Source organism: Lepus europaeus, chromosome 10 (assembly GCF_033115175.1).
Source record: "Lepus europaeus isolate LE1 chromosome 10, mLepTim1.pri, whole genome shotgun sequence".
Lineage (NCBI taxonomy): Eukaryota > Metazoa > Chordata > Mammalia > Lagomorpha > Leporidae > Lepus > Lepus europaeus.
In genome coordinates, this window is record NC_084836.1 from 68709963 (window position 1) to 68737520 (window position 27558).

Here is a 27558-nt window from a genome sequence, read left to right on the forward strand (position 1 = left end):
ATAAATAAAATAAATCTTTAACAAAATAAAAAAGCATCGCGAGTGGACAGGAGAGAGCAGAGGCTGTAGGCAGGAAGATGAGGGCTTGGAGCAGAGATGCTGTGTGGCTCTGCTACTGCCCTCGGCCTCAGAGACCCCAGGCACAGGCCTCAGGAGTTTAGGAGACAGCAGCAAAAACACTCCTCTGCAAAACCTTTGGCGGGTGAGAGGAGGTACAGGAGAGCAGGTACCAAAACTGACAGAAGAACCAGGAGGTGGCGTGCGGCTGGCACGTGCATCTAGCATGTCAACACATTGGATCTGGAAGCACGCTCCGAGGAGTTGGCCCTGCTCAGCCAGGAGGCAGAGCGCAGGAGCACGGGGCCTCGCTTCCTGCAGAAGATGCCCTGCTCCGCGGAGGGAGGCTCCAAAACACTGAAGCTCGCCTAGGTTCCAGCAAGGCGGCTCCGTGCTCACTGGAGATAGACGGAGGCCTAGAAGCCAACTTCCCACATCTCCGCTCACCTTGCTTAAATCCACAGGGCTGTGTTCGCAATTCACTCCATTTTTCACTTCCAGATGTGTAGTTGGGACAGACTGAGGAGACACAGTTTGACCTAATTGGAGAAAACCAAGCAGAATCCTGAGTCATTGCCCTCCTCCACGCCCCGGCAGTGCCCCACCACCCACCCATCTCCATTTGGCTATGTCTTCTGCTGAGCCTACTTGGAGAAGATGCCTATGAAGCCACACCTAGCTCCTTACCTACCCCTCAGTTGTAAGGGTCTGATAACTTGCGACCCTTCTTCCTAACACATTCATAACCCTCTTTTATGATTTCTGTAGTAAGGCGCTAATCCTTAACCAGAGGCACAGACAAGAGGCCCCAGTGGAGAACCTGCTCACAATCTGGAGTCCAGGCAGATATCCTTCACACCGTGATGCAGCACATGTGGGGGCCAGGAGACCACAGACGAGCACCTGCCTGGCCACGGAAACTCACTGAGTGTCTGCCTCCCACCCTGCACTAGCTCGGGCTTCACCTGGCTTCACTCACTGGAGCCTCACAATAAACTCAGGGAGTAGGTCTGTTTGCTACCCTTCCTTTACAAGTGAGAAAGTGGACCTGAAAGAGGTTTAGTAGACTGCCCACTGTCACACACTTTTCATGGGGTAAAACCAGAATGACGAGCCTACGAGTGACCCAAGAGCCTACACTACAGTGTTTGGCCTCCCTGGTCTACGACGTTTGCTTACTCCCAGAATGCTCCAGTTCACCCTCTCTGGTCCCTACTTATCCCCAGTGTGGCTACTTGCCAACAGCCACATCAGTTCTTGGGAATAAGTCCCTGTCTTGGGTCCTCAGAGATCTAGCGCCACAAGAAAGACGGGCACCAGTGCCCCCAACATCTCACCAGTCACCAGATGGCCTATTTACAGACCTGTTTACAGACACAGAAATAATGTTTGACAAATACAGCCCCTATGTCCTAGTGACCCAGCGCCTCCTGCCAGTCCCCACGCAGCCCGTTAGTGGAGACAGCAGCCGCGCCGAGTGAGCTCACCGTGCCTATCCATCGAATGCGGGTCAGACTGCCTCTTGCCGGCCTCGGCGAAGGAGCGCACGATGGGAATGAGGTTGCTTCTCTTCTTCTCGTTCTGATGGTGGTGCTTCTTGAGGAGGGCGTCCCGCACCTTCACCCGCATGCTGTCGCTCAGGTCACTGAACAGTTCCTGCTGGTCCAGGATCAGGTCTGCAAAGCAGGCACTCATGTGAACGCGCAATCACAAAGGCCACCTCGGTGTGGGCCTGGGGCTGGGGGCGGGGGCGAGAGGCAGGGGACGCCGCTCAGCTCCAGGGTCTGCAAGAGCTCATTGAGACCATGGCTGCAGAAGTCACACCTTGTTCATGTTATTATGAATTGAAACGTAATATGTGTTGGAAACTATACTGCAAAACTTACATATATTATCTAGTCTAATCCTTATAACCTTGAGAAACAAATTTTATTAAAACAATTTTTACAGATGAGGAAAGGAAGGCTTAAGTCCTACAAAATTCCCCAAGGTCGCACATCTAATAAGTTGCAGAGCTAGCACTCACACCCAGGACTAACTTGAAAGCGCGTATTATTACCTTCTTTGTCTGTCATTTGCCAGACTTCCCCTACAGTCTCTTCCGCCAAGATTTTCGCATTGGTGTAGTTGTCAAGAGGAACAGAGGGGCAGGCACTAGCCTAGCAGGTAAGACTCTGGCTTAGATGCCTGTGCCCTATGTCAGAGTGCTCGCCTGGGTTTCCACTCGGATCCACCTACTGACTCTGACTTCCTTCCCTGGAAGACAGTGGTGGTGGCTTCCCGGTTTGCTTCTCTCATGCAGGAGACCTAGATTGAATTCCCAGCTCCTGGCTTCAGCCCTGGCTACTGTGGGCTTTTGAAGAGTAAACCAGCAGATGGGAGTGCTTGCCTGCATCTTCCCTGCCTCCCTCTCTCTGTCTCTCTCATAACTAAATAGGAACTATTACTGAAGAACACCAAATGGCTACTTGAAAGGGGAACCTAAAAGAATAATTAACTATCTGCTCACCCCAGTTACCACCAGACATGTGTCTTTAACCTTTCAAGACCAACAGAGTTGAGGGGGAGAAAAATCCCAGTACCTGACGCTGAGAGGCAGTGGGCACAGCAGTTAACACCAGGGGCCTTGGAGCTAAGGCCCACATTCCACTCCAGTTCTCTAACTTTCTGGCTATGCGATCTTGGGCAAGGTAAGTAATTTCTCTTAAACTCAGTCTCCTCATCTGTAACGTGGAGCTAACATTATCACCCCATCTTAGGAGACTGCTATGGAAAATCAGATGATACGGATCATCTGTCCTTATCACTAAACATCAGATATCTGATAAGAGACCCATGATCATTTTACTTCAATCCTACATACCTCTCCCCAAACCTCAACCTATTGTCAATTTCTAGCTTCACCCACGGCTAGAATGCTAGCCAATGCTAGGAGCAATGAGTGAGGAAAATCTACTCCACATTCATGTCAAAGATCCATATTTCTGTTTCTTTGATTCTACCCTTCCATTCTATAACCATGGTTCAGGAACTCCCACCCCAGGGGCCATCTCAGATCCCCCTCCATCTACTCCCTCCTTCTTGTTTTCTCTTGTCACCTAATAGTTCTCAAAAGAAAAATGTCTTAGCCCTTTGCAATTTGACTACCCCCATGGAGCTTCTTTTGGAAAAACCATCACTAGTGTCCCAGCTGCTAATCCAGTGGGTGTTTCCGGTGCCCATCTGACCTGTCTCCTCTGCAGCTTCTGACACTGGTACAGCAAAATCTCTTCTCCTGGCTTTTACAGTTGGCTGAATGGTGGCCCCCAAGAGATGTGTCTATGACCCAACCTCCACCCCAGAACCTGTGCATGTGATTTAATTTGTAAAAAGGGTCTTTGCGGCCGGCGCCGCGGCTCACTAGGCTAATCCTCCGCCTTGCGGCGCCGGCACACCGGGTTCTAGTCCCGGTCGGGGCACCGGATTCTGTCCCGGTTGCCCCTCTTCCAGGCCAGCTCTCTGCTGTGGCCCGGGAGTGCAGTGGAGGATGGCCCAAGTGCTTGGGTCCTGCACCCCATGGGAGACCAGGAGAAGCCCCTGGCTCCTGCCATCGGATCAGCGCGGTGCTGCGGCTGCAGCGCGCCAACCGCGGCGGCCATTGGAGGGTGAACCAACGGCAAAAAGGAAGACCTTTCTCTCTCTCTCTCTCTCTCACTGTCCACTCTGCCTGTCAAAAAAAAAAAAAGGGTCTTTGCAGATGTAATTAAGTCAAGGATCTCAAGACACACAGGAGAAACTTAGAAGAAGCGCATGTGAAGACAGAGGCCAAGATTAGAGTTATGCAGCCCACAACCAAGAACACGGAGGGCCCCAGAAGCGAGAAGCTGAAAGAATCAAGAAATAATTCTCCCTAGAGTTTTCAGAGAGAGTAAGGCCCTGCCAATACTTTCATTTTGAACTTCTGGCTTCCAGAACTATAAGAAAAAAAAAAAACCAACTTCTGTACTTTTAACTGACCGTGCATGTGGGAAGCCACAGGAAGCAAACACAGATTTCACGACCACTCCCCAGCCTCCTCCCCAAGCACTCCTCAGTCTCCTTGGCGGTCTGCCTTGCTCCAACCTATCAGAAGCCACCTTTAAACACTGTAGCTCCCCAGTTTCTGTCAGTCTTCTGATCTTTTCTCCTTTCCTAATCTCAGCTGCCCATGGACTGGCAACCTCCTAAAAGTATATCCTAGCCTAGCTCTCTCCTCTAAGTGCCAGCTCCAATTATCCAGTAGACCACCATCGAGATGTCCCGCAAACCCTCAGAACTAAGTACAAACAAAACCACACTCAGAATCCTAAATTCTTTTTCCTTCATTCTCCCCATTCTGCCAAACTGTTCGCATTAATTCTACTTCTGCAGCCTCATGGGGCACCATCTGCCCTCCCTTTTACTCCCTCCTGCCAACTGCCCATGGTACAGGCAACTACTGCTATCAGCCCAGCCCACTTCTCCCTCCAACTCACCTTCTGTATCGCTTTCATCACTACATTCTGAATATGCAAGACTGACTGTCACCCACTCACCAGTGGCTCCCTGTGGTTTACACAGAGTTATCAACAGTTTCAAAAGCTGAAGCGATGTGGGGTTAAGCCCCTGCTTGGGACGACTGCCCATACTGGGTGCCAGTTTGTGTCCTGGCTGCTCAGCTTCCCAATCCAGTTCTCTGCTAATGCACCTGGGAGGCAGCAGTGATGGCTCCGGGACTCGAGTCCCTGCCACCCACGTGGGAGACGTGGGGAGAGTTCTCAGCTCCTGGCTTTGGTCTGGCTCAGCCCTGACTGTTGTAGCCATTTGGGAAGTGAACCAGTGGATGGAAGATTGCTTTCTCTGTCATTCTGCCTTTCAAATAAATAATATTTTTAAAAAGAAAAGATAGGGCCCAGTGTTGTGGCAAAGCAAGTAAAGCTACCACTTGAGATGCCAGCACCCCATATGGACGCCGGTTTGTGTCCCAGCTGCTCCACTTCTGATCCTGCTCCTTGCTAATGGCCTGGAAAGAGCAGTGGAGGATGGTCAAATTTGGGCCCCTGTCACACACACGGAAGGCCTGGATAAAGTTCCTGGCTCTTGGCTTCAGACTGGCCCAGCACCGGCCATTGAAGCCATCTGGGCAGTAAAATGGAAAATCAATCAATCAATCAATCAATCAATTCCCCCCCCTCCCCCCGGTAACTCTGACTTTCAAAATAAATAAAAAGAAAAGCTGTCAGGGGTTCTTCTACCTAACAAGGGTCTCTCCTTCAGCCACAGAGCCAAAAGTTAGCAAACTGTGGATGTGACCCCAGTGAGTTCCATCTTTCCCAGGCAATCAGTGGAACTTCTGGGCACCTTCTTGGAAAAGAGGGGACCCAGGATTTCATCAGTGCTGACTCCTCTCCTGGGTACTTGAAATAGAGCAAAATCAGGAAAAATCTTTAACCTGTCCAGCTGAACAGAGCCAGCTGGAAGGAGAAGTCCCCATATGCGACCAGGTGTTTTTCCAACTTTGCTCCCAAAACACGGTCCCTAAATACTCGTATTTTAACATCTTTCATTCTCTGCAACTCTTTCCTTTGCAAAATGCCAATGGCTTCTTTCTCGAATCACCACCAAGCACATTTCCAAGTTGCACTTACTTTAATTGCTGTTCCCAGGGCTACTTCACCACCAGCAGGTGAACTCCCAGAAGGCAGGGACTGTCTTATCTCAACAAGGGGACTTCAAAAAGTTTGTGGAAAAACAATTTTTTTTTTTTTTTTTTTTGGATAGGCAGAGTTAGTGAGAGAGAGACAGAGACAGAGAGAAAGGTCTTCCTTTTCCGTTGGTTCACCCCTCCAAGTGGCTGCTACGGCTGGTGCACTGTGGCCGGCATGCTGCGCCGATCCAAAGCCAGGAGCCAGGTACCTCCTCCTGGTCTCCCATGTGGGTACAGGGCCCAAGGACCTGGGCCATCCTCCACTGCTGTCCCGGGGCCACAGCAGAGAGCTGGACTGGAAGAGGAGCAACTGGGACAAAACTGGCGCCCCAACCAGGACTAGAACCCGAGGTGCCGGTGCTACAGGCAGAGGATTAACCAAGTGAGCCACGGCACTGGCCGAAAAACAAAATGTTAACGTAAGTTTATTTTGGTGCAAAATGCTTTTCAAAACCTATGCCTGGTTTAGGTTTAACATACATTTTCCACTTTTTGAAGACTTCCTATTTCCCTGTGCCTGGCTCATCATCAAGCACACGGTAGGTACCAAATAAATGCTCACTAAATGAGCAGGCAAATATAAGTCTAAAGACTGGGTCATTTGAATTCCGTAACAAGCACATGAAACAGGTAAAGTTGTTTGTTGGCTGGAAATCTACCCGACAGCAGAAGGTGCTGTGGCTTGCCCAAGGACACACAACCGCAACACTTCTTAATGGGCACGAGAGCGCCTCTTTTCCCTCACCTGACCTTACCTGAAATCTCTTCTATGCTATTTGCACGCATATCCAGGAGGACAGTTCCATTAATAAGGCAGCTCCTTAGCTCAAAGAGGCTGTGCAAGGACAGGGTTGCCACATACGGCTTGCTCCAGCGCTCTCCCCCATCCTCAACATCTTCTTCAAACTTCAGCCACCTGAAAGCATGACACATACAGATGCCAAAGGTAGACAATAAGGTAGACAACCAAGACAAGAGAGACAGATCTTTAAAACAAGCCACTGAGAAAAGCATCTGAAAGTTATACTGAACATTGTAAAAGCGAATGTTCATGTACGTTGGCCAATGAAAAAAGCGTTACAGAACAGTGCAAGATTGAGTACAGTAATTCCATTTAAAAATATATTCATTTATTATTTGAAAGACAGAGAGACAGACTGACAGAGATCTTCCACCTACTGGTTCATTCTTCAAATACCCACAACATCCAGTCAAGAGTCCAAAACTCTACCCTGGCATTCTCCCACCTATGGGATCCAGGCACATGAACCATCAACTGCTGCCTCCCAAGGTGCAAAGTAGGAGGTATCTGGAATTGGACGTACAGCCAGAACTCAAACCCAGGCATTCTAGTATGTGACACAGGAATCCCAAGTGGCATGGAACCCTGTGTCAAATACCTGCCTCAATTCCATCTTTCTTTAAAGGAAATCTGAAACGGAATGGATGGCCGTATCAGATCTCCCTTTATCTACTGCCTCCTTCTGCTCTTCTCCTATCACTTAGAAGTTCTCAAAAAGAAAAAGTTCTTAGCCCCCTTGCAATTTGGCTCCCCCAGTAGAACTGCTTTTGATACAGCCATCACTAACTTTGCAGCTGCTAGATCCCAGGAGCGTCTCCAGTCCTCCCACATGACCGCTGCAGTATTTGACACTGAGAGATCAAAGGCTCTTCTCTAGGCTTCTGTGTGTGTAAGACACCAAATCGTACCCTCCTCATTATCCCTGGAGCAGTGGGATTACAGGGAGCCTCTCACTTACTTCTTTTTGCTTATCTTTATTTTCTGATTTTCTATAGTTAGCATGTATTACCTATTCAATCAAAAATAGATATAATCTATATATCACTGGGACACACTGACAAGTCACATGAATAAAATGACAATATTTTCCTTTTTATCAGTGCCTATGTGACCTGCAGAGGTTTACAAAGACTGAATGACAAACACTAACTGCCTTTTAATGTGGTATCAGGACAGCTGTGTCAGTGAAAACTGGAGTTCTGCTGTGTTAGTTACCCATCTTCTTTCTTGAGGTTCCGGCTCTGTCATTCGTAAGGCTCGCTGGTCGGTTACATCAGGAGCCGAGAAACAGCTCTGGTTCATATGGGGGCTCTTCTGGGAGTTGAGTCTCAAATGAGCAGGGTTACTCACAACTACCCCAGGAAGTCCAGTTATCAGGCTGGCCCATACACCTGAGAGTCTCTGTGAGGTTGAACTGTCCCAGAGGAAGTTCAAACCTCAAAACCTCTGGCACTTGCTAGTGAATTAAAACCCAAATGACCATAATGTTCACCTCCAGAAAAGTCAGGACCTGTACTGTGTCTGCAGGGCTAGGTTCCAACCATTTGGTTTCGTTTGGTATCTTCTAAGCCAGACCTATAACACCAAGATGGCCCATGAATTTGCTCTGGGCCCCAAACAAAGGAGAGAACCTCCTGAAAGTTCTGGCTTCTCTGTACCAGTTGACCTTGAGCATAGCATCAGAAAGAGACCAACACCAAGACCCACTATGGGAGACCCTGGAGCATCAGGCCCCTGCTTCTCCCAACCAGAAAGAAAGGGGCAAGCAGGTCTGTCCCTTGCGGAAAGAGATACGGCCCATCTGCCCACCCAGGCAGGTCTGCAGCCAGGCTCTTTTCGATGGCATCTTACCTGGCTGTCTCCTTCCACTCGGCGTCCTCTCCTTCCTTCACACAGATCTCATCCAGCTCTGTGAACAGCTCGTGCGGCACATGCTCCTCGTCGTCCTCGGTGCCAAGAATGAACTGAACGCGCTGAGACGGCGTGTCTAGGAAATCCAGCAGAGACGCGCCGGGTTCAGCCGCGAGCGTGGGACACAAATAGCAGCCTGCCTCACCTGCTAACTTCAGGAACACAGGAACGAAATCCGGGATGCAGATCCTAAGGTTTCTTTGCTCTCAGAGAAAAGGCTCTTCTGTGGGAGCTGTTTCATGAACTGAGATCACTTTGCTGTGGCTTGACTATGGTAATGGCTCCTGAACTCACCCAGGTGTTTAAACCTAAGAGGTGGGGCCCAGGACAATAGTTCTCACAAAAGCCTAGCTGGGACCAGCCTGCCTCTCTCTCTGCCTGTGTGATCTTTCTTCTGCCATTGCCATCCATGGTCCTCACGAGAGGCCAAACCAACAGCACTGCCCAATGTGGGGCTTGAATCTCCAAAACTGTGAGTCAAAGAAACCTTTTCCATTTATAAGTTAGGTGCCTCGGGTATTTTGTTATAGTGACCAAATGACTGACTAACACACACCTGGAGAAAACCCTACAAGCACCTAGAAAGAACTGTGGTCAAAAGGAATGACGAATTCTCTAGCAAATTATTTTCCTTACTATGGTGCTGACTTTGCTGGGCATGAACTGCCAAGTTTTCACGTGGAGAGTTTTTACTATTCGAGCGTTTCTTCTCTTGGAAGAAAGAAGAAACCCTATGAAAGGGCTTGTGTCTATCACACATTCCCATGGCATCCCCAAGCTCCCAGGCCCTCCCCTGGGAGGGGGTTACCGTGGGCCAGGGCTTCCAGGCCTTCCTCCCCCTGGCTGGCTCCTTTGCCCCGCCCTCGTCTCCGGTGTTTCTGGCCATGGGTGCGGTGGTGCCGATGGCTTTGCCGGCCCAGTGGCATCCGAACCCCCACGTACAGAGTTCTGTGACCTGGAAAAGAAGCAGAAGGTGTGTGGTAAGGTTCCTGGAGGAAAAGGAGCCCAGCACAGTTAAGAGGGGAAAAAAAAAAAAAAAAAAAAAAAAAAAAAAAAGACGACAGCTCTTTGGCCTAATCACAGCTGCAGAATGACAAGACTTCAAAGGCTTCCAAGGACTAAAGATGCAGACCGGGAACTCAAGCTCTCTTGTCCTGCCTGTGGGTGCAAGCCTCACAGGGATCATACATAACATGCATGAGTGCGATTTGCAAACTGTGAAAGCCAATGCCACGGTTAGTTATGGGTCATTGCAATGAGCATTTGGCCCATTGCCTTTAAAAAGGCAATGCAGTGCTCTATCACTTCTGCAGGGAGTGTTGCCAGAGAGGCAGCTTCGAAATCCGACTTGGAGCACGGTGAAGGCACCAGTCAGCCTGCCTGGGTCCCAAACTCGTTAGCCACATGACCTTGAGGTTACCTAATCTTTCTATGACTCATCTTTTTTTTTTTTTTTTGAGAGGAAGACCAAATGAGAGAGACAGAGGCAGACAGAGAGCACTGTTTGCTGGTTCACTCCCCAAATGCCCATAATGGCTGGGCTTGGTCCACCAATGGAACCAGGAGCCACAGATGCAATCTAGCTTCTTACTAATGCAGACCTGGGAGGCAGTGATGATGGCAGGGACCAAATGACTTGGGCCATCACTTGCTGCCTCCCAGGGTCTGCATTGGTAGACAGCAGAATCAGAAGTGGAGCTGGGACTCAGACATGAGATGTAAGCACTTTAACCAGTAGGCCAGACACCCACCCCGTGACTCATCTTTTAAGAGGAATACTAGGGGCTGGCGCTTTGGCATGGCGGTTAAAGCTGCCGCCTCAGTGCTAGCATCCCATATGGGTGCTGGTTTGAGTCTTGGCTGCTTCACTTCTGATCCAGCTCTCTGCTATGGCCTGGGAAAGCAGTAGAAGATGGCCCAAGTCCCTGGGCCCCTGCACCCACATGGGAGACCCAGTGGAAGCTCCTGGCTCCTGGCTTCAGATTGGCACAGCTCCAGCCATTACGACCAATTGGGGAGTGAACCAGCAGATGAAAGATCTCTCTCTCTCTCTCTCTCTCTCTCTGCCTCTCCTTCTCTCTGTGTGTAACTTAGACTTTCAAATAAATACATCTTTATTTTTTAAAGGAATACTAAAAGCTTACTAGCTAAACATACAGGGTTTTTCTAAGTAGTAAATAAGCTTGTAAAATGCTTAACACAATGCCTGCAATAAGTTTTAACAGCCCGTACATTCTAGGATCAGCTACCATGTGTTTCTACTTTTTGTTTTTTCTGTATTATAGAATATACCATCTAGAATAGCACTGAATGACTAGTTACAAATCATAAGGAACATGAGGCTAGTGTCAAAGAAAATATTTTTTTGTAAATTTATGAGAGAGAGAGAGAGAGCGCACTCTCGTCTGCTAGTTCACCCCCCAAATGCCCACAACAGCCAGGGCTGGGCAGGACCAGAGCCAGGAGTTGGGAATGTAACCCAGTAGGAACCCTACTACTTGAGCCATCAGTGCTGCCCCTCGGGGGCTGCACTAGCAGGAAGCTGGTTAGAGTCAGGAGATGCAGGTGGGTGTGGAACCCAGGTACTTCAACATGGGATGTGGGTGTCTCAACCACTAGGCCAAATGACCCCCCAAGAAAGAATTAAATATTTCACAGAGGAGGGGAACATGAGAAAACCAGTGATCCAACAGCATTCCTCTCCAGTTCCTCCTCTTCTACTTCCTCATTCTTTCCATAAACATACTATGGGTTGTTTTGTTCTGTTTTGTTTTTTAATTAATTAATTAATTAATTTTTATTTTCCACCTGCTTCACCTGCCTTCCTGCCAACACTGGGGCCCAGAATCGGTAGCTTCAATGTTGCTCCCACGTGCAGATTCCATCACTGGTTCACTTCCCAAATGCCCACAACAGCTGGGGTTGAGGCAGGCTGAACCTAGGAGTTGCCTGGCAGGGACCCAATCACATAAGCCATCACCCCTGCCATTAGCAGGAAGCTGGAGTCAAGAGTGGAGGCTGGAACCAGACCCAGGCACTCCAATATGGGACAAAGGTGTCCCAACCGGCAATGTGATCACCTAGGCCAGATGCCTGCCCCTGTGTATGGCTTCTGACCCCACTCTCTACCGAAACGGCCCTCATTAGGGACACCCGACACCACTTAGTCATCAACTCCATCTATTACCTTACATCACTCTCAGTCCAGTTCAAAGAACCTTCCAGAGCCCAGCCTGAGCCAGCCTCCATCCCCGGACTTCCTCCTCCTCCTCGGGGCTCTGGACACCCTTGGCTCCTGTGTCCCTACCCTCCCTGGCTTATCCTCCCTCCCCCCGTGCTTCTCCGCTCCTCCACAGTCCACCCCAGGAAGGCTCCCTGGCTTCTCATCCTAGGCCTTCTTTTCAGTGCTGGCCACTCTTCTGATGCCAAAGCTCGCTTGCACAGAGCACCCCCAAATCCTCACCTGCAGTGAGCCAATGTTCCCCCAGCAAACTCACCATCCTCCGCGCCAGTCACATGTGGTCTCATTTTCTCCCATGCTTCTCTCCGTGGCACTGCCGTTCTCTCAGCTTCCCCAGACGTCCAGCCCTACCTCTCTGTCCCTGCACTGCACACCCTCTGGCGTGGGGATGTCATGCGTTTCTCCCCCACACCCTTGACAAAGCCAAGCCTTTCTTCCTGCTCCCACATTAATTTTTTATTTATTTTAAAGATTTATTTATTTATTTGAAAGGCAGAGTTATAGAGAGGCAGAAGCAGAGAAAGAGAGAGGTCTTCCATCCACTGGTTAACTACCCAAATGGCCACGATGAAATGGCCAGAGCTGCGCCAGTCCAAAGCCAGGAGCCAGAAGCTTCTTCTGGGTCTCCCAAGTGGGTGCAGGGGCCCAACAACTTGGGCCATCTTCTACTGCTTTCCCAGGCCATAGCAGAGAGCTGGATCAGAAGTGGAGCAGCCAGAACTCAAATCAGTGTCCATATGGGATGCTGGCAAAGCAGGCAGTGGCTTTACCCACTACGCCACAGTGCCAGCCCCTCCCCCATTAATTTTTTTTTTTTTTTACAGGCAGAGTTAGAGAGAGAGAGAGAGAGAGAGAAAGGTCTTCCTTTTTCCATTGGTTCACCCCCCAAATGGCCGCTACGGCCGGTGCACTGCACTGATCCTAAACCAGGAGCCAGGTGCCTCCTCCTGGTCTCCCATGCTGGTGCAGGGCCCAAGCACTTGGGTCATCCTCCACTGCCTCCTGGGCCACAGCAGAGAGCTGGCCTGGAAGAGGAGCAACCAGGACAGAATCCGGCACTCCAACCGGGACTAGAACTTGGGGTGCCGGCACCACAGGCGGAGGATTAGCCAATTGAGCCGCAGCGCTGGCTTCCCACATTACTTTAACACTGCAAACTGATCCTCCTGGTCACAGCTCATCCCTACAAGCTCAGATCCCTTTGTGCTCACTCAGGCCTCCATCTCCTTTCTAGTCTTTTCTTCCCTTAGGACAATTATACTTCAAGAACTGAGCGGTCAGCTCAAGAGACATAAAAGTGGACATAGCACATGCTCACACAGAATACACACTCTCGGGGGGAAGGCTGGATGTACCCCAGCAACACAGCAGCCGTCTCCTCCCCATGGCCTCCGCTGCTGCACCCACTCTCACGTCACACTTTTCGCTGCCTGAGCCAAACGGCCATTCCACAAACGTGCTTGAGCTTCCTGGAGGTGCCGTGGCCCACTCATCCCATTGCGCCTTTGTCCTCAGTAGCATTTCTGATTTCCCTGATCAGAGGTGCCGGCCCCTTCCCAGAGTCCCCAGGGGCCCTGACTAGCACTTATTCTCTGCCTTGCAGTAAAGGCGGGCAGTTACCTGTCCGGTCTCCCACTACTCCTTGGCAAGTTCCCCGAGGCCTCAGGCCCTACCTCCCTCTCAGAATCCGAATCTGACTAGCTGCATCCTGTGTTAATCAGAACCCCACCCGCCACTTGTTAACCAACAATGTTCCACTTGAAGTGTCGGTGAAGATCACTGGCAGCGGCGGCGGCAAACTGCAGTCACCTAACAGTGCCAGGTCCTGTCCCCAAGGCTGGGGATCCAGTCGTGACCAGCACAAAGTCCTCAGGACACGTTTTATAGTTGGGGAACAAAGTCGTCAGGAAAGCAAACAAAATCACATCAAATATCAGGGGGGGCCACGAATCAAACCAGGTAAAGAGCTGGAACATCGGGGTAGGGCTGGAGAAGGGAGACTTTGGCTCAGACACTTAGAGAGGATGCCTGAGAAGGAGAGGCCACGGGAAGGCATGGGGGGGGGGGGGGTGTTAGAGTATCCCTGGGAGAGGGACGAACAGGCAGGGCTGGTTCCAAGGCAAAAAGGCCAGAGCGAGGTTGAAAAGACAAGAAGGAAAGGAGGAAGGGGACAAACAGGCAGGGGCAGATCATGAAGAATCGGTGGGCCACGGGAAACAAAACTGGATCCTAGCGACCAGCACTGTGGCACAGCGGGGAAAGGCACACCTGCAGGGTTCACAGGGCTCGCACTGCTAAGAGGGCTGGTGTTATTTAATTTTAAGTATGCTCTGCAGAGAAATTGAAGAGGCAATGCCTGGGCTATTAGAGCCTGTTTTATTAGCTCACATCTTATTGGTTCATTTCCTCACTGTTACCATTAAAATAAAGCAAAGAGGTTGGAGCAAGTGGTATCCTGGGTCTTGTAGAGATACTGGTCGAGCCCAGGTCCTGATGTGCAAGTCCCAGGAAATGTTTGTGCTAGGTCATTCTTTGGAGGAGACACAATGGTTCCATTCTTGCAGCTGTCCTACTCCTTGCTCAGAGGGGCTCAGCAAATGTTTGGCAAGGGATAATGTACGCTTTTGCTTGATTTCTAAATTCCCATGAGGCAGGTCTGAGGCATGGCTGGGGAGACAGCCCGCAGAAGCCTGTGCTGCTTCTGCAGGGAAAGCTCCAGTCTTGGAGAAGGAAGCTGCTTTCTCCTGAGCAGAAATCAGGTCGAGATGTCAGGCGTCAGGTATCAATGTCTAGACCAGGGCTCCGGAGCAGGAATTTGGGTCCTCTGAGAAATGAGCGACGGACACCAGGAGATGCACATAGCACCATCATATGATAGCAGTGCATCATCTGGTTTGGGGTAGTCCTGTGACCTCACAGAACTGACCCTGCGGTCACTGTGCCAGCCAGTCACTGCTCTGCTTCTACAGAGTCTCCTAACCTACAATGTACCCAAACGCCATTTCTTCCCCTCTCACTGCCCATTCGTGTTTGCAGTCCGTGTCACACCTAGTCTTCTGGGGCTGTGTATAAGTAAAGTATTCTAATTTAGTAAAAATTATGAGAGATGGAATGTAGGTGTATATATACAATATATATATTTTATTTATTTACTTGAAAGTCAGAGTTACACAGAGAGAGAAGGAGAGGCAGAGAAAGAGAGAGGACTTCCATCCACTGGTTCACTCCCCAGATGGCCGCGACAGCCAGAGCTGTGCCGATCCGAAGCCAGGAGCCAGGAGCTTCCGCCAGGTCTCCCATGTGGGTGGAGGGGCCCAAGCACTTGGGCCATCTACTACTTTCCCAGGCCATAGCAGAGAGCTGGATCGAAAGTGGAGAAGCCAGGACTCGAACCGGCAACCATATGGAATGCCGGCACTGCAGGTGGAGGCTTTACCCACTATGCCACAGTGCCGGCCCCATGGTGCATATTTTTTAAAATAAGTATATATACCCATCCAGAGAACAACCATTAGTGAGTGAACTAGTACTGAACCTTGCCAAGCAGAAAGGAATGCACGGTGACTGGGGCACCAGTGCACAGTGCACTACACACGCACTGTTTACCAGGCACTCTCAGAGCTCATTAGTATGTAGCAGAGGGCAGGATGCTGCTGGGAGCTTACAGGTTGACTCAAAGTCAGTAACCACAGTGGAATTCTAACATGTGCAACAGAGCCAGTCTTTCTTCTTCTTCTTCTCTCTCTCTCTTTTTTTTTTTTTTTTTTTTTTTTTTTCAGTTATAAAATGCTCAACTGGCTCTGACCTCTGTTAAAAACCTTATTAGATTGGGACCAGCGCTGTGGCGTAGCGGGTAAAGCTGAAGATGGGAAAGCAGAAGATGGCCCAAGTCCTTGGGCCCCTGCACCTGTGTGGGAGACCCAGAAGAAGTTCCTGGCTCCTGGCTTCAGATTGGCGCAGCTCAGGCCATTGCAGCCACTTGGGGAGTGAACCAGTAGATGGAGGATCTCTCTCTCTTTCTCTGCCTCTGCCTCTTTGTAACTCTTTCAAATAAATAAATAAATAAATCTTAAAAAAAAAAACCTTATTAGAAGGCATTAAGCTTACTGCAGGAATCAGAAATCTAGTAGTTAATCAGGTATTAATGATCTGCCAGAAAAGATGGAAAAAGCCATTCTTCCAACTGAAACAACTGTCCTGAGTCCCCCTGGGACTGTGAGCTCACAGAAGCACGTCGCAGGCTGTGACTCCTCTTTAGTTTATCTTTGGAAAGCTGTGCTAACGTCCACTTGAGTTTTTCCCTTACATTAAAAAAAAAAAAAAAAAAGCTGTCAGGTTTTAATGTACCCTCCCTTATTGATAAGATTAACTTATGCAAAAAAAAAAAAAAAAAAGTCTCCTATTCACAAAGTTTCTAACAATATCCAGAGACTAGATCTCAGAAGCGGGCCTGGAAATGGGGTAAGGGAAGGGATGGCCATGTGGGTCCAGGTATAGAAAAAGGGAAGGCTCTGCAGGCCCAGAGGTCTCTCCACAGGCCCAGAACCTTCTGTCACGGCATGCATACTGAATCAGAACACGAGGGCCTGACCTTAACCTCCACCTTCAAGACACAATAGCACCTTGAGTGCAGCCTCACTGATCCTGGGCTGCTCCACAGCAAATCCCACTCTCCTCCTCTCCAGAGTGGGCACGTATCCTCCAACTGCGCACAGCACTCATCTTCAAGGGTAAACAGAAGTAAGATTCTGGCTTTCAGAAAGCTCCATGAATAAAGAACTACTTCCCAACACAGGATCCTGCAATAACGCCATCACCCTGGGTGGCTCTCAGCAAGGTAGAGCATGCGTCAGGGACAGGCTGTGTCACCTGCAGAAGCTGCTCCCGCTGCCAATGACTCGACTGACCACTGTGGACGGAAGTGCGTCCTCAGGAGCCAGAAGCACCTGCCCCAGCTTATTATTCTACTCCCAAGCAGACAAGAGTGCTCATAAATGGTTGCTTCCTTGCTGGGAGCAAAGGCCCAGTGGGTGTTTACAAACACACTGACAGTAACATGGACCTCCGAGGTGCAGTGAGAGGCAGAGAGACAACGGTATTATCAAGGCAGAATGAAGGGAGCAACAGATTAAAACGTTTATAGGGGGACTGACTTTTGGTGCAGTGGTTAAGATGTCTGCATCCCATTTCAGAATGTCTGGGTTCAAGTCCTGGCTCTGCTCCCAATTCCAGCTTCCTGCTAATGTACACCCTAGGAGTAAGCAGCGACATCTGAAGCAGCTGGGGCCGAATTTCTGGCTCCTGGCTTCAGCTTGGCCCAGCTCCAGCTGTTGCTGGCATTTGGGGAGTGAATGGGCAGTAGAAGATCTCTCTGTATCCCTGCCTTTCAAATAAGTAAATAATTTTTAAAGCACTTGAATTAATCTTTAAAAAGACAAAAAAAAATTGATGTGATGGAACGAGATATGAGTACAGAACAGGAGGCTAGTCCCGACGCACCAGCTGCTGGGCTGTCCACACGCAGACCAGCAATGACACCTACCTGCCTGGGGTGCCATGAAGATGAAAAAGACAGCTTGCATAGGTGCCTCATCTAATGCCTAACACAGAGGGCACTGAGCAAATGGAAGCCTCCCAGGCCACACCCCACTGCCCTCACTGCTGTTCCCCCATCAGCTCAAAATGACCTGGACAACTTAACCTTGGCACACCCAAACACCACTGCCCTCCGCTGAGCCACCCACATAAGTTCTCATGGTAACAGAGAGGCTGAGTCAGCCTTACAGCCTCGCCCCATCCATAGGACAAGTGCTCTCTGGGGGTTGCGCAGCATGGATGAAAAACCCATCCCAGAACACACGTTACAGAGAGAGGGTCCCACCCGCCGTCTTAGCACCAGAACGCCGCTGCATCACGGCCTTCAGCCACGCAGGAGATGCTGCATGGACTTAACAGAGGCACGGGACCAGAGGCTGGGCTGGACACGCGCCTTCCCTAATGAAACTGAGCATCGCCACTAATCAGGAAGCCACCGCTGGGTATGCATCCAAGTAGGCCCCCTGGGAAAAGGGGAAGCAGGATGCCACACACTGGTTGGAGGGAGGTGGCAGTTCACGGTGGGGAGCAGAGAAAGGAAGACAGGCATTAGGAGGGTAAACCAGACAGAGCCTGACAACAAAAGTGCTTCTTCCATCCCTCCCACTTCCTAGGTTTTCACAGAACTTTGTGTTGTGAACTCCAAAGGCGAGCTTCTGTTTCCCCTTTTCTTGTTTAGATGAGAACACCAGCAAGAAACTGGAATAGCTAGGACAGAGAGCGCAAATATTGCAAATGGGACAAAATGGTTTTACAGCCAACCTGAGATGCTACAACTCTCTACTTTTACTGTTGCTGTCTGTTTACATGTTCTGTACGCATTTATTTTCCACCCAGTTGTCAAGGGTCAAGTGCTTCGCATTCTCGAGGAATACATTATTTCTTAGCATTGATACGGACGATATTGAACTTCTCAAGGCACCGTCTCAGGTGCTGCAGTTACATCCCAGTGACAGTGCTGTCAGCCAGCACTGGGGATACAGCCCCAGGTTACTGACCAGATGAGGGCCCTGAGGCTCATGGAATTTAAATGCTTCTCCCCCAGGGTCATAAGCTAGAGAGAAAGAGTTAGCACTCCAGTCCAGTGTCCTGGCGGCAGAGCCAGGTCTGTTTCCCACACCAGCTGTGTCTCGCCCATTCTCTGATCCCTCCACGGTTCTTACCTTCCAACTCTTCCTTCTCATAGTGAATGTTAAGAATGGTACTGGTGCCGCCCTGATCCACCACAGCCTCTTCATCTGCTCTCTGTTTAAACACAAATAAGCAGTCAGAGTAGGTCCTTACATATCAGACCGTTAGAGTTACTTGCGGGGGGGGGGGGGGGGGGGGCGGCAGCACACAATGGTTCATGTGTACTTTGAAATTTGAACCTCACAGTAACTTTGAGATGCAAATACAGTAGCCAGCCATCAACCTGAGACTCAGAGAACATCTGGATCCCTGCCATCCACATAGGAGACTTGGCTGGAGTTCGAGGCCCCTTCCTTCAGTCTGGCCAACCCTGGCTATTGTAGGAGTGAACAGGTGGATATAAGATCTCTCTCCATCTGTCTCTCTGTCTGCCTTTCAAATAAAAGGAAAATGAGTAAACATTTAAAAAGGACTCAGGAGCAAACTTAAAGAGTGACCTTGCCAAAAATAGGAAAATAATGATGATATCAGCAACAGACGCGATACATCAAATATGTTTAGACTCAGGAGTTCACAACATTACTTAAAAAAATTACTGATCACCATTGGAGGATAATGTAAATAAACCAACTCATTAGTGTGAAAACTGGAAAATAATTTACCTTGGCTTTCCAGCTTAAAATTATACCACAGAGTAGTTCTATAGACCAGATGAGGGAAGTTTCTCATTATGGAAGAGGAGAAATATAAAAGGAATGATAGAACCTCACCATTTTGCAAGCCCTAGCAGATTGTAATGATTTTTAATAGTTTTGCTAACATCACAAAAAAGACTACCAGGGGCCAGCGCTGTGGCGTAATGGGGTAAAGCCGTCGCCTGCAGTGCTGGCATCCCATATGAGCGCCGGTTCCAGTCCTGGATGCTCCACTTCCAAACCAGCTCTCTGCTATAACCTGGGAAAGCAGAAGATGGCCCAAGTCCCTGGACCCCTGCACCCACGTGGGAGACCTGGAAGAAGCACCTGGCTCCTGGCTTTGGATCGACCAGCTCTGGCTGTTGCAGCCAACTGAGGAGTGAATCAGCGGAAGATGACCTCTCTCTCTCTCCCTCTCTGTCTCTGCCTCACTGTAACTCTGTCTTTCAAATAAAAAATAAATCTTCAAAAAAAAAAAGACAACCGAACATCATATACCTCCTCATGGGAGACCCACATCATCACATATGAGGTAATTTTACCAAATAAATCATCTCCAATCTAATCAAGTTTCTAAATCCAAGTACCAATTTACTGAACATACAATGAAACAGAGTTCCACAAAAAAACATTCCCAGGGAAATATAATCAACAAAATTCAGACTCTGTCCACACAAAAGACCTAGAAAAAAGTGACCAACCAGTAACAGCAAGTATCCTCAACATCTAAGTTGTAAGCTCTTAAAACACCATTTTCAACAGTTAGGTTAAAAGAGACAATGAACCAGATGCAATATGTGGATTTCATTTGGATCCTGATTCAAACAAATCAACTGAAAGGTTTTTTTAAAAATGATTTTATTTTATTTATTTGAAATTCAGAGTTACACAGAGAGAGAGAGGGAGAGAGAGGGAGAGAGAAGGAGGGAAAGGGAGGGAGAGGGAGAGGGGGAGGGGGGAGAGGGGGAGAAGGGGAGAAGGGGAGAAGGGGGAGAGGGGGGAGAGGGGGGAGAGGGGGGAGAGGGGGGAGAGGGGGGAGAGGGGAGAGAGGGGGAGAGGTCTTCTATCCGCTGGTTCACTTCCCAATTGGCCGCAACGGCCTGAGCTGTGCCGATCTGAAGCCAGGAGCCAGGAACTTCCTCCGGGTCTCCCATACGGGTACAGGGGCCCAAGGACCTGGGCCACCTTCTACTGCTTTTCCCAGGCCATAGCAGAGAGCTGGATTGGAAGTGGAGCAGTCGGGACTTGAACCAGTGCCCATATGGGATGCCAGCACTGCAGGCAGCAGCTTTACCCACTACTCCATGGCACTGGCCCCTGAAAGGGTTTTTTGCAGTTAGCTACACATATTAGGGTGGCCAAGATCCAGAACACCAGCACCACCAAATGCTGAGGAGGAACTCTCATTCACTGCTGGTGGGAATGCAAAACAGTATAGCAGTTTCTCACAAAACTGAACATATTCTTACCATACGATCCAACAGTCATGCTCCTTGGTATTTATCCAAAAGAACTGAAAACTTATGTCCCCACAAAAACCTGAACACAGATGTTTATAGCAGCTTATTCATTATTGCCAAAACTGGGAAGGAACCAAGATACCCTTCAGTAGGTAAACAGGGTAAACTGTGATACGACCAGATGATGGAATAGTATTCAGGGCTAAAAAGAAATACGCTATCAAGACATGGAAGAACTTAAATGCACACTACTACGTGAAAGCAGCCGGTGTGAAAAGGCCACGTGCTGTATGATTCCAATCACGTGGCTTCCTGGAAAAGACAAAGCCATGCAGACAGTAAAACCTCAGTAGTTGCAGGGGCTGGTGGGAGAGAGGGCTCAACAGGGGGAGCACAGAGGATTCTGAGAGCAGTAAAATACTCCAGTGATACTATCTTGGCGGACGTATGTCAGTACCCATTTGTCCAAGGCCAACACCAAGAGTGAACCCTACTGTGAACCAAGGACTTTGGGAGAGAATGATGTGTAATGTCCCATCATGAATAGATTTCGATGAATGTTTACTAGCTTTGTGAATTCTTTGATTGATATTCAATGTTTTCTCATAAAACCACATATGGATATAAATGGTTATTCATGTTGGCTTTCCCATTGGTTTTTAAAATCAAGAGCTCAATCAATCAAACAGTTGGTACTGTCCTCAGCCATCTGACACAGCACAGAGCACAGTGGGATTACAGGTGGGTGGGGGGAGGGAGAGATGATTGGTTTTTTGACCCTAAGACTACAAAAGCAAAACACAAGGCAAGCACAGGATCAATCATCAGAAACATTGTTTGAAAATTGACCTCTTTGTTAGTTTCTTTAATTTAGATTGGTACACTACGGCCTGTATCTACAGAGTAATTGTTTATCTACTTTCTTTGTCTTGCTGAGAGAGGGAGAGAGAGAGAGCACTGTTAGCCAAAACATTAAAAGGTCTGGCATTAAAAAAAAATGCAACTGGGGCCTGGACCGGCGCTGTGGTGCAGTAGGTTAATCCTCCTCCTGTGGCAATGGTTCATGTCCTGGCTGCCCCTCTTCCAGTCTAGCTCTACTATGGCCTGGGAAAGCAGTGGAAGATGGCCCAAATCCTTGGGCCCTGCACCTGTGTGAGAGACCCGGAAGAAGCTCTTGGCTCCTGGCTTCGAATTAGCCCAGCTCCAGCCATTGCAGCCATTTGGGGAGTGAACCAGTGAATGGGACGACCTTTCTTTCTATCTCTCCCTCTCACTGTCTGTAACTCTACCTCTCAAATAAATAAATAAATAAATCTTAAAAAAAAAAAAAAAGCACCTGTGTGGATCTTATTTGGATCCTGGTTCAAATACACCAAATATTAAAATAGGAGAAGAAGAATTACAAGGCTCTCACAGAAACTGAAACAACAGAAGGGATATTCGATTACGTTGAGGGATAACTGTTATTTTTGAAAGTAGGAAGATAATCGTGTGATATAGCAGTTACGTTATTTTTAAAAGGTCCTTAATCTTTGGTGACAGGCACTGAAGTCGTTACTGATGAAATGGAAAGACGTCTGGGATTTGGCAACTGAATGGAGACACAGATGAAACACGATGACACGTTCACTTCGGAAGCCAAGCTATGGGTACATGATGATTCATTATGCAAATCTCCCTATTTTGGTATACGCTGGAAATGTTCAAAGTTTGTTTGAAGTTATTCAAAACGAACATAAAAGGACATTAGGCTTCTTTGATCTGGGCTTTCTGCCGAGAACTTGCCAGTTGGCTAGCATTTCTTCTGATGCCATCATTAGTTAGGACCAAGAGGACTTCCTACCCGGGATCTGTGGATTTCCAGGGGACGTGTGGATGGCATTCACAGAGCTGGGCTAGCACATGGGAATGCAAATGTGCATTTTTCTTGGGAAAGTGTCTGCAATATTCATCCAAAAAGGTTTCTGACTCAGGAAAGATGTGAATCATGAGAACCACATTATATAAGCTGGAAAGAAGTGGAAAGGAAGGGGAGAGGGAGAGGGAGAGAAGGGAAATCTACAGAAAATGCCCCGTACTAAGTCTCTCTCTCTGCACTTCCATCTTTGCCCACCGACAGGGACCCACTAGTACATGTGACTTGACCTGAGGCGCCCGCCTCAAGGAAGAGGCTAGACGAAGGGAATGAAGGCACCTTACAAAGTCGAAACTGCAAGACAGGCCTTGAGAGAGGAAGCACTGCTAGGAGCCTTGAAAAATGAATGAATTCTAGCTGAGCAGCAAACCAGATTCTCACAGACGTTAGTGAACGAAGTAAAAAGTGGAGGCAGCTCTGGGTCTTCCTGAATGACTCCAGCTCCTGGGAGCAGCCACAGCTTCAGGGCGGTGGAAGTGTGGGGAGCACAGCGTGTCTGAGCTCTGTGTCCCACACACCTTCCCTGGTGTTCCTCCCAGATCCTGTCAGGTGCAGACCCGCACAGCTGAATCCCGCCTCGTTTCCTGCAGTGTCTCTGATGTTTTACCTCAAGGATCTCTTCCATTTATTTCCCAAAAAATTCAATGTTCTCAGAAATTTTCTATAAAGCCCTCCCATTCCCCATATCTCCATCCCCACCAGAACCAAAAATAAAGAGGTTAATGTTTACTGAGTTATGGCACTTTTAGCCACATTTAAAATATGGGTTTTTTAAAAATTACTTGAGAGAGAGAACCCATGCCCCTACCACTGAATTATACCCCAGATACCCCCAACAGCCAGGCCAGAGTCAGGCCAGAGCCAGGCCAAAGCTGAGGCCTAGGAGCTCAATCCAGGTCTCCCACCTAAGTGGCAAGGAGTCGGTTACTTAAGTTTAACCACAAGGCCAAACACCTGCCCCATTTGACCATTTGTAAATCAATAAATACAGAAATGATTTCCAGGGTTTCTAATCAGCAAACCAAGTCAATACAACCAGTACAGTAGTACCAACAAATATTTGTTGTTGGACACTTGCTATATGCCTAGCACTGTATTTACATATCCTCAAAACAGCCTTAAATCAAGACTGGGCAAAATCTCACAAGAGTTCATCAGAAGAATTCTAACTCAAGCCTGGCTGTGCTCCTACTAACATCACATGCTAATACTGCAAAATCCAAGAACCTGGTCATTTCTGGAGAGCTCAGGTGATGTAATCTTGGATTAATGCCCACAGTGAAAATAGCTCAAGGTCCATATCCTCATCTCAAATCCTCAGTGTTCCAGAACCTGTGCTCTCAAGTGCCCTTTCTCCATCTCCCTATTCGCTTCCATCTTCCTCTCATCCAGCAGAGCCCCGAACCTGACCCACAGATCCCCAGCTCTCTGATGCCCTCAATTACTTCCTGAATGTAGACACCCGGGGGAAGAAATAGAGACTCCACGAGAACTCGTGCCCACACCGCCTCTCCTCCAGGGCCATGAGCTGCCCATCCTCACCCCTCAGCAGCCTGCGAGGGACCTAAAATCCCAGGGACCCCCACCATGAGCCACCCCTCCACAGTACAGATCACTGATGGAGAGAACGGTGGTCCCCTAAAGCGACACACACCCTAACCCTGCAACAATTGAGAGTGTGTTACCCTGCAGGCAAAGGGGAATTAAGGTTGTGGAGGGAAGTAAATTTGCTAGTCACTATCTTACAATAAAGAGATTATCCTGGATTATGTCAACACCATGTAATAATCTCTATGTAACCACAAGGACCCTCAAAAATGGGAGCAGAGGCAGAGAAAGACAGGAGGACACGTGCAAGACCCGGGAGATGCTAAGTTCCTGGCTCTGGAGAGACAGGAAAGGGCAGTGGCAGGGAATTGTGAGCCAAACGATGCAGGCAGTCTCTAAAAGACGGAAAGCAAAGCAAACCCCAGAAAGACCTGAGTCAGACTTCTGAGTGGGAGACGAGGAAGGTGCATTGTGTAAGCCAATCAGTGGTAATGTGCTAGAAAACTAACATTGGACATATATTATGACTTCCTAACCCCCAACAGCAGAGCAAACGTGCTGCTACTCCTTGTGGGAAACTACCCATGACCTAAGAACTGTTCCTGTTACCTAGCGGCACGTTTAGAACACTTACAGCAGCTTTTCTGCACCCCGATTCCTACTGTGAACCCTGTCTACCCTGCCGAGGCAAACCATGAGCTAGGACAACTGTGTGTGGACTTTGAAGGCAGTAAATCTGCAGTGTGCACTGTCCACCTGTTCCTGCTCAGGCCTCTGCTCCCGGCGAAGCCCCTCAGCACAGCCAGTGAAACCAGGGCAATAGGATGCCCTCAGCTCCCCAGTTCTCCTGTCTGGGAAGAACACCCAGTGTGTGCTGGCAGAGGCCAGGGAGGCAGGGATCACACACTGCTAAGCGGTGCGCGGACAGGCTGCTACGTCTGGTTAATACTTTCACTCCCTAACACTGGACAAATATTTATGGACTACCACAATGTGACCAGAGCTGCCCCACTCTCCCCATCCGTTCACTCATTCATTCAGCAAATATTTGCCGAGCTCCAACAAGTGCACCGGAGTCCAGGGGAGTCCAGGTCTCCTTCAGCCTTACATGGGGTGTGGCTCTCCGCCCCTCAGCTGTGCTTCTCAGTTATCAATCCTCTACCAGCACTTGCTGTTCCGGAGAGTTCTACAGAACTGTCCACTCTGGGCAGGCCTGGTGCTCATAAAAGCCTTGGGAACTGCCCACAGTCACTTGTGTCCCCTGTGCCACTTGCTCCCTCCCTGAATGGCTCTTCAGTTCCCAGCACCACTTGGCTCAAATTCTGAGGGTTCCAACCTCTCCAGCTTGCTCCGCCAGCATTTCCTTCTGCCTGGTTCCCAGCGTGCTGACCGGGAGAGCTGTGAAGCTACGAGATGGTCCCAGTTCCAGGCCAAAGCATGGGGCTTTCCCTAAAGCTTCCTCATCTTCCTCTATTATCTCTCCCTCTAAGAGCTCACTGACTTCAAATGTAAATAACCACCTCCAGAGGTCATTAACTCACCCTAAGTTACAGCAGGGGCCGCCTCGCTGGCCTCTTCCTCTCTGGTGCATCCTCTGTGCACCTTGCCACACGTGTCTTCCCACACACTCCCTCAGTGCTCACTCAGAGCTAGGCACAGTGATTAAGGGCGTGTCTTTTGGAGGGAGGCAGACCTGGATTCTGCAGAGCCACAGGCCACTCGGCCACTTCTAGGCCCCTCTACGTCAAAGTTTCCTCAAAATTCATTTGTGACATCTAGAAATTAAATGGGATAATGCACAGAAAACAAGCACTCAACAGAAGTTAACAGCAACAACACAGGGGCTGGTACTATGGCAGAGCGGGTTAAGCCATGGCCTGGGTTCAAGTCCTGGCTGCTCCACTTCCGTTCTAGCTCCCTGCGAGTGGCCTGGGAAGGCAGCAGAGGCTGGCTCAAGCCCTTAGACCCCTGCACCAATGTAGGAGACCTGGAAGAAGCTCCCGGTTTCAGCCTGGCTTAGCCCCAGTTGTTGCAACCATTTGGGGAGTGAACCAGCAGGTGGAAGATCTCGATCTCTAACTCTGTCTTTCAAATAATTAAACAAATCTTTAAAAACAAAAACAAAACAGTGTCAACAGAGAAAGCAGCAGAGATGCACATGTATAGTCCACAGAGAAGGAGCGGGAGAAAGGATGGGACTTGGGGAGATGTTGGGGACCAACGAGACTGGACGACAAATTCTGAGAGAATTCCATGTGCAGTCAGACCTGGGGGGTCAAAACAGCATTTTCTAGGTGGAGAGGGCGGGTTACAGCTTTCTGGCTTGCACACCTGAGCAAAGGCATAGCCGCAGTGACCATCTGCTGCTCTGTGCAGTTCCTGACTGCCCAGGAGCTCTTCAAGAACAAGCATCTTGCCTTGGGATATGGCCACCGGGTACCAGCATTACAGCCGGCCATACTGATGTGGATGACAAGATTTTGATGCTGGTCCCCACTCCCATGAAGCTCCTATTTGAGAAGGTAATAAAATCAAAACAAGAATGCTTCCGATAAGTTACATATGCTATTCAGAAAAGCAAACAGGGCCATATGAGAGGGTGAGTGAGGGACAGGGGCTGGAGGTAGGGAAAAGCCCCTCCGTGGAGGTGACATTTGAGTTATGAGAAGGCCTAGGCAGAAAGGCCTAGGCAGAAAGGGATCTCCACGGTGGGGAGGATCAGGACAAAGCTCCGGAAGTCCAAATGAGCTTGGCATGCTGGTGATACAGAAAGAAACGAGAGTGGGGGTGCATGGCAAGAGAGGGTAGCATGGGCACTCTGGGAGATCGGCCACAAGGAGACTGGGTTTTATTCTAAAATGCACTGGGAAGTAAGCCAGTGAGGGATTTTAAGATGGGCCATGCCATCAAAGAAGGAGGTACCTTTCTCTGAAGGGGAGAGAGAACTTCCACCTTGCTATGGCCTTGTCTAAATACTGCTGGAGACTGTGGATTCAAAAGGCTTCCATAGCCTAGGCAGCTCATGTCAAGAGCCTTGGGTGACCACTGACGTCATACATAAGAGTGTTAATTGTTAAATCAACAACAGGAGTCACTGTGAACTAACTCCCCATGCAGGCCCTCTGTCCTCAAAGAGTTGTATTATGAGAATTAAATGTAAGACTTATTCTCAAACAGTTTGTTTGTGTGTGCAAATTGTTGAAATCATTACTTAGTATAGAGTTGGTCTTCTGTGTATAAAGTTAACTGAAAATGAACCTTAATGGAGAACGGGACTGGGAATGGGAGAGGAAGAAGGTGGAGGGGTGGGAGTAGGGCCGGGAAGGCAGAAATGCTGGGAAGAATAATATATTCCTAAAGTTGTACTTATGAAATTTGTACTCATTAAATAAAAGGCTTATTTGGGTTAAAAAAGAAAAAAAAAAAGAAGAAGAAGAAGAAGATGGCCCAAGTCCTTGGGCCCCTGTACCCACATGGGAGACCTGGAAGAAGCTCCTGG

The 27558-nt window shown here is 49.0% G+C and overlaps 1 protein-coding gene across 2 annotated transcripts in view; it reads right to left on the minus strand.

The window, feature by feature from the left end:
* Positions 1-27558, minus strand: part of SLC4A8 (solute carrier family 4 member 8) — a 77117-nt gene that overhangs the window by 44643 nt on the left and 4916 nt on the right. The window contains exons 2-7 of one of the 2 annotated variants that reach the window (XM_062203639.1): positions 18474-18555; positions 9283-9429; positions 8415-8550; positions 6517-6677; positions 1545-1733; positions 505-596 (exon numbers count right to left, since the gene is read on the minus strand). In XM_062203639.1, the coding sequence (XP_062059623.1) occupies positions 505-596; positions 1545-1733; positions 6517-6677; positions 8415-8550; positions 9283-9429; positions 18474-18555 (807 nt within the window). Of the gene's footprint in view, positions 1-504; positions 597-1544; positions 1734-6516; positions 6678-8414; positions 8551-9282; positions 9430-18473; positions 18556-27558 lie in introns of those variants that run through there. The other variant, XM_062203640.1, reaches the window with a different exon arrangement.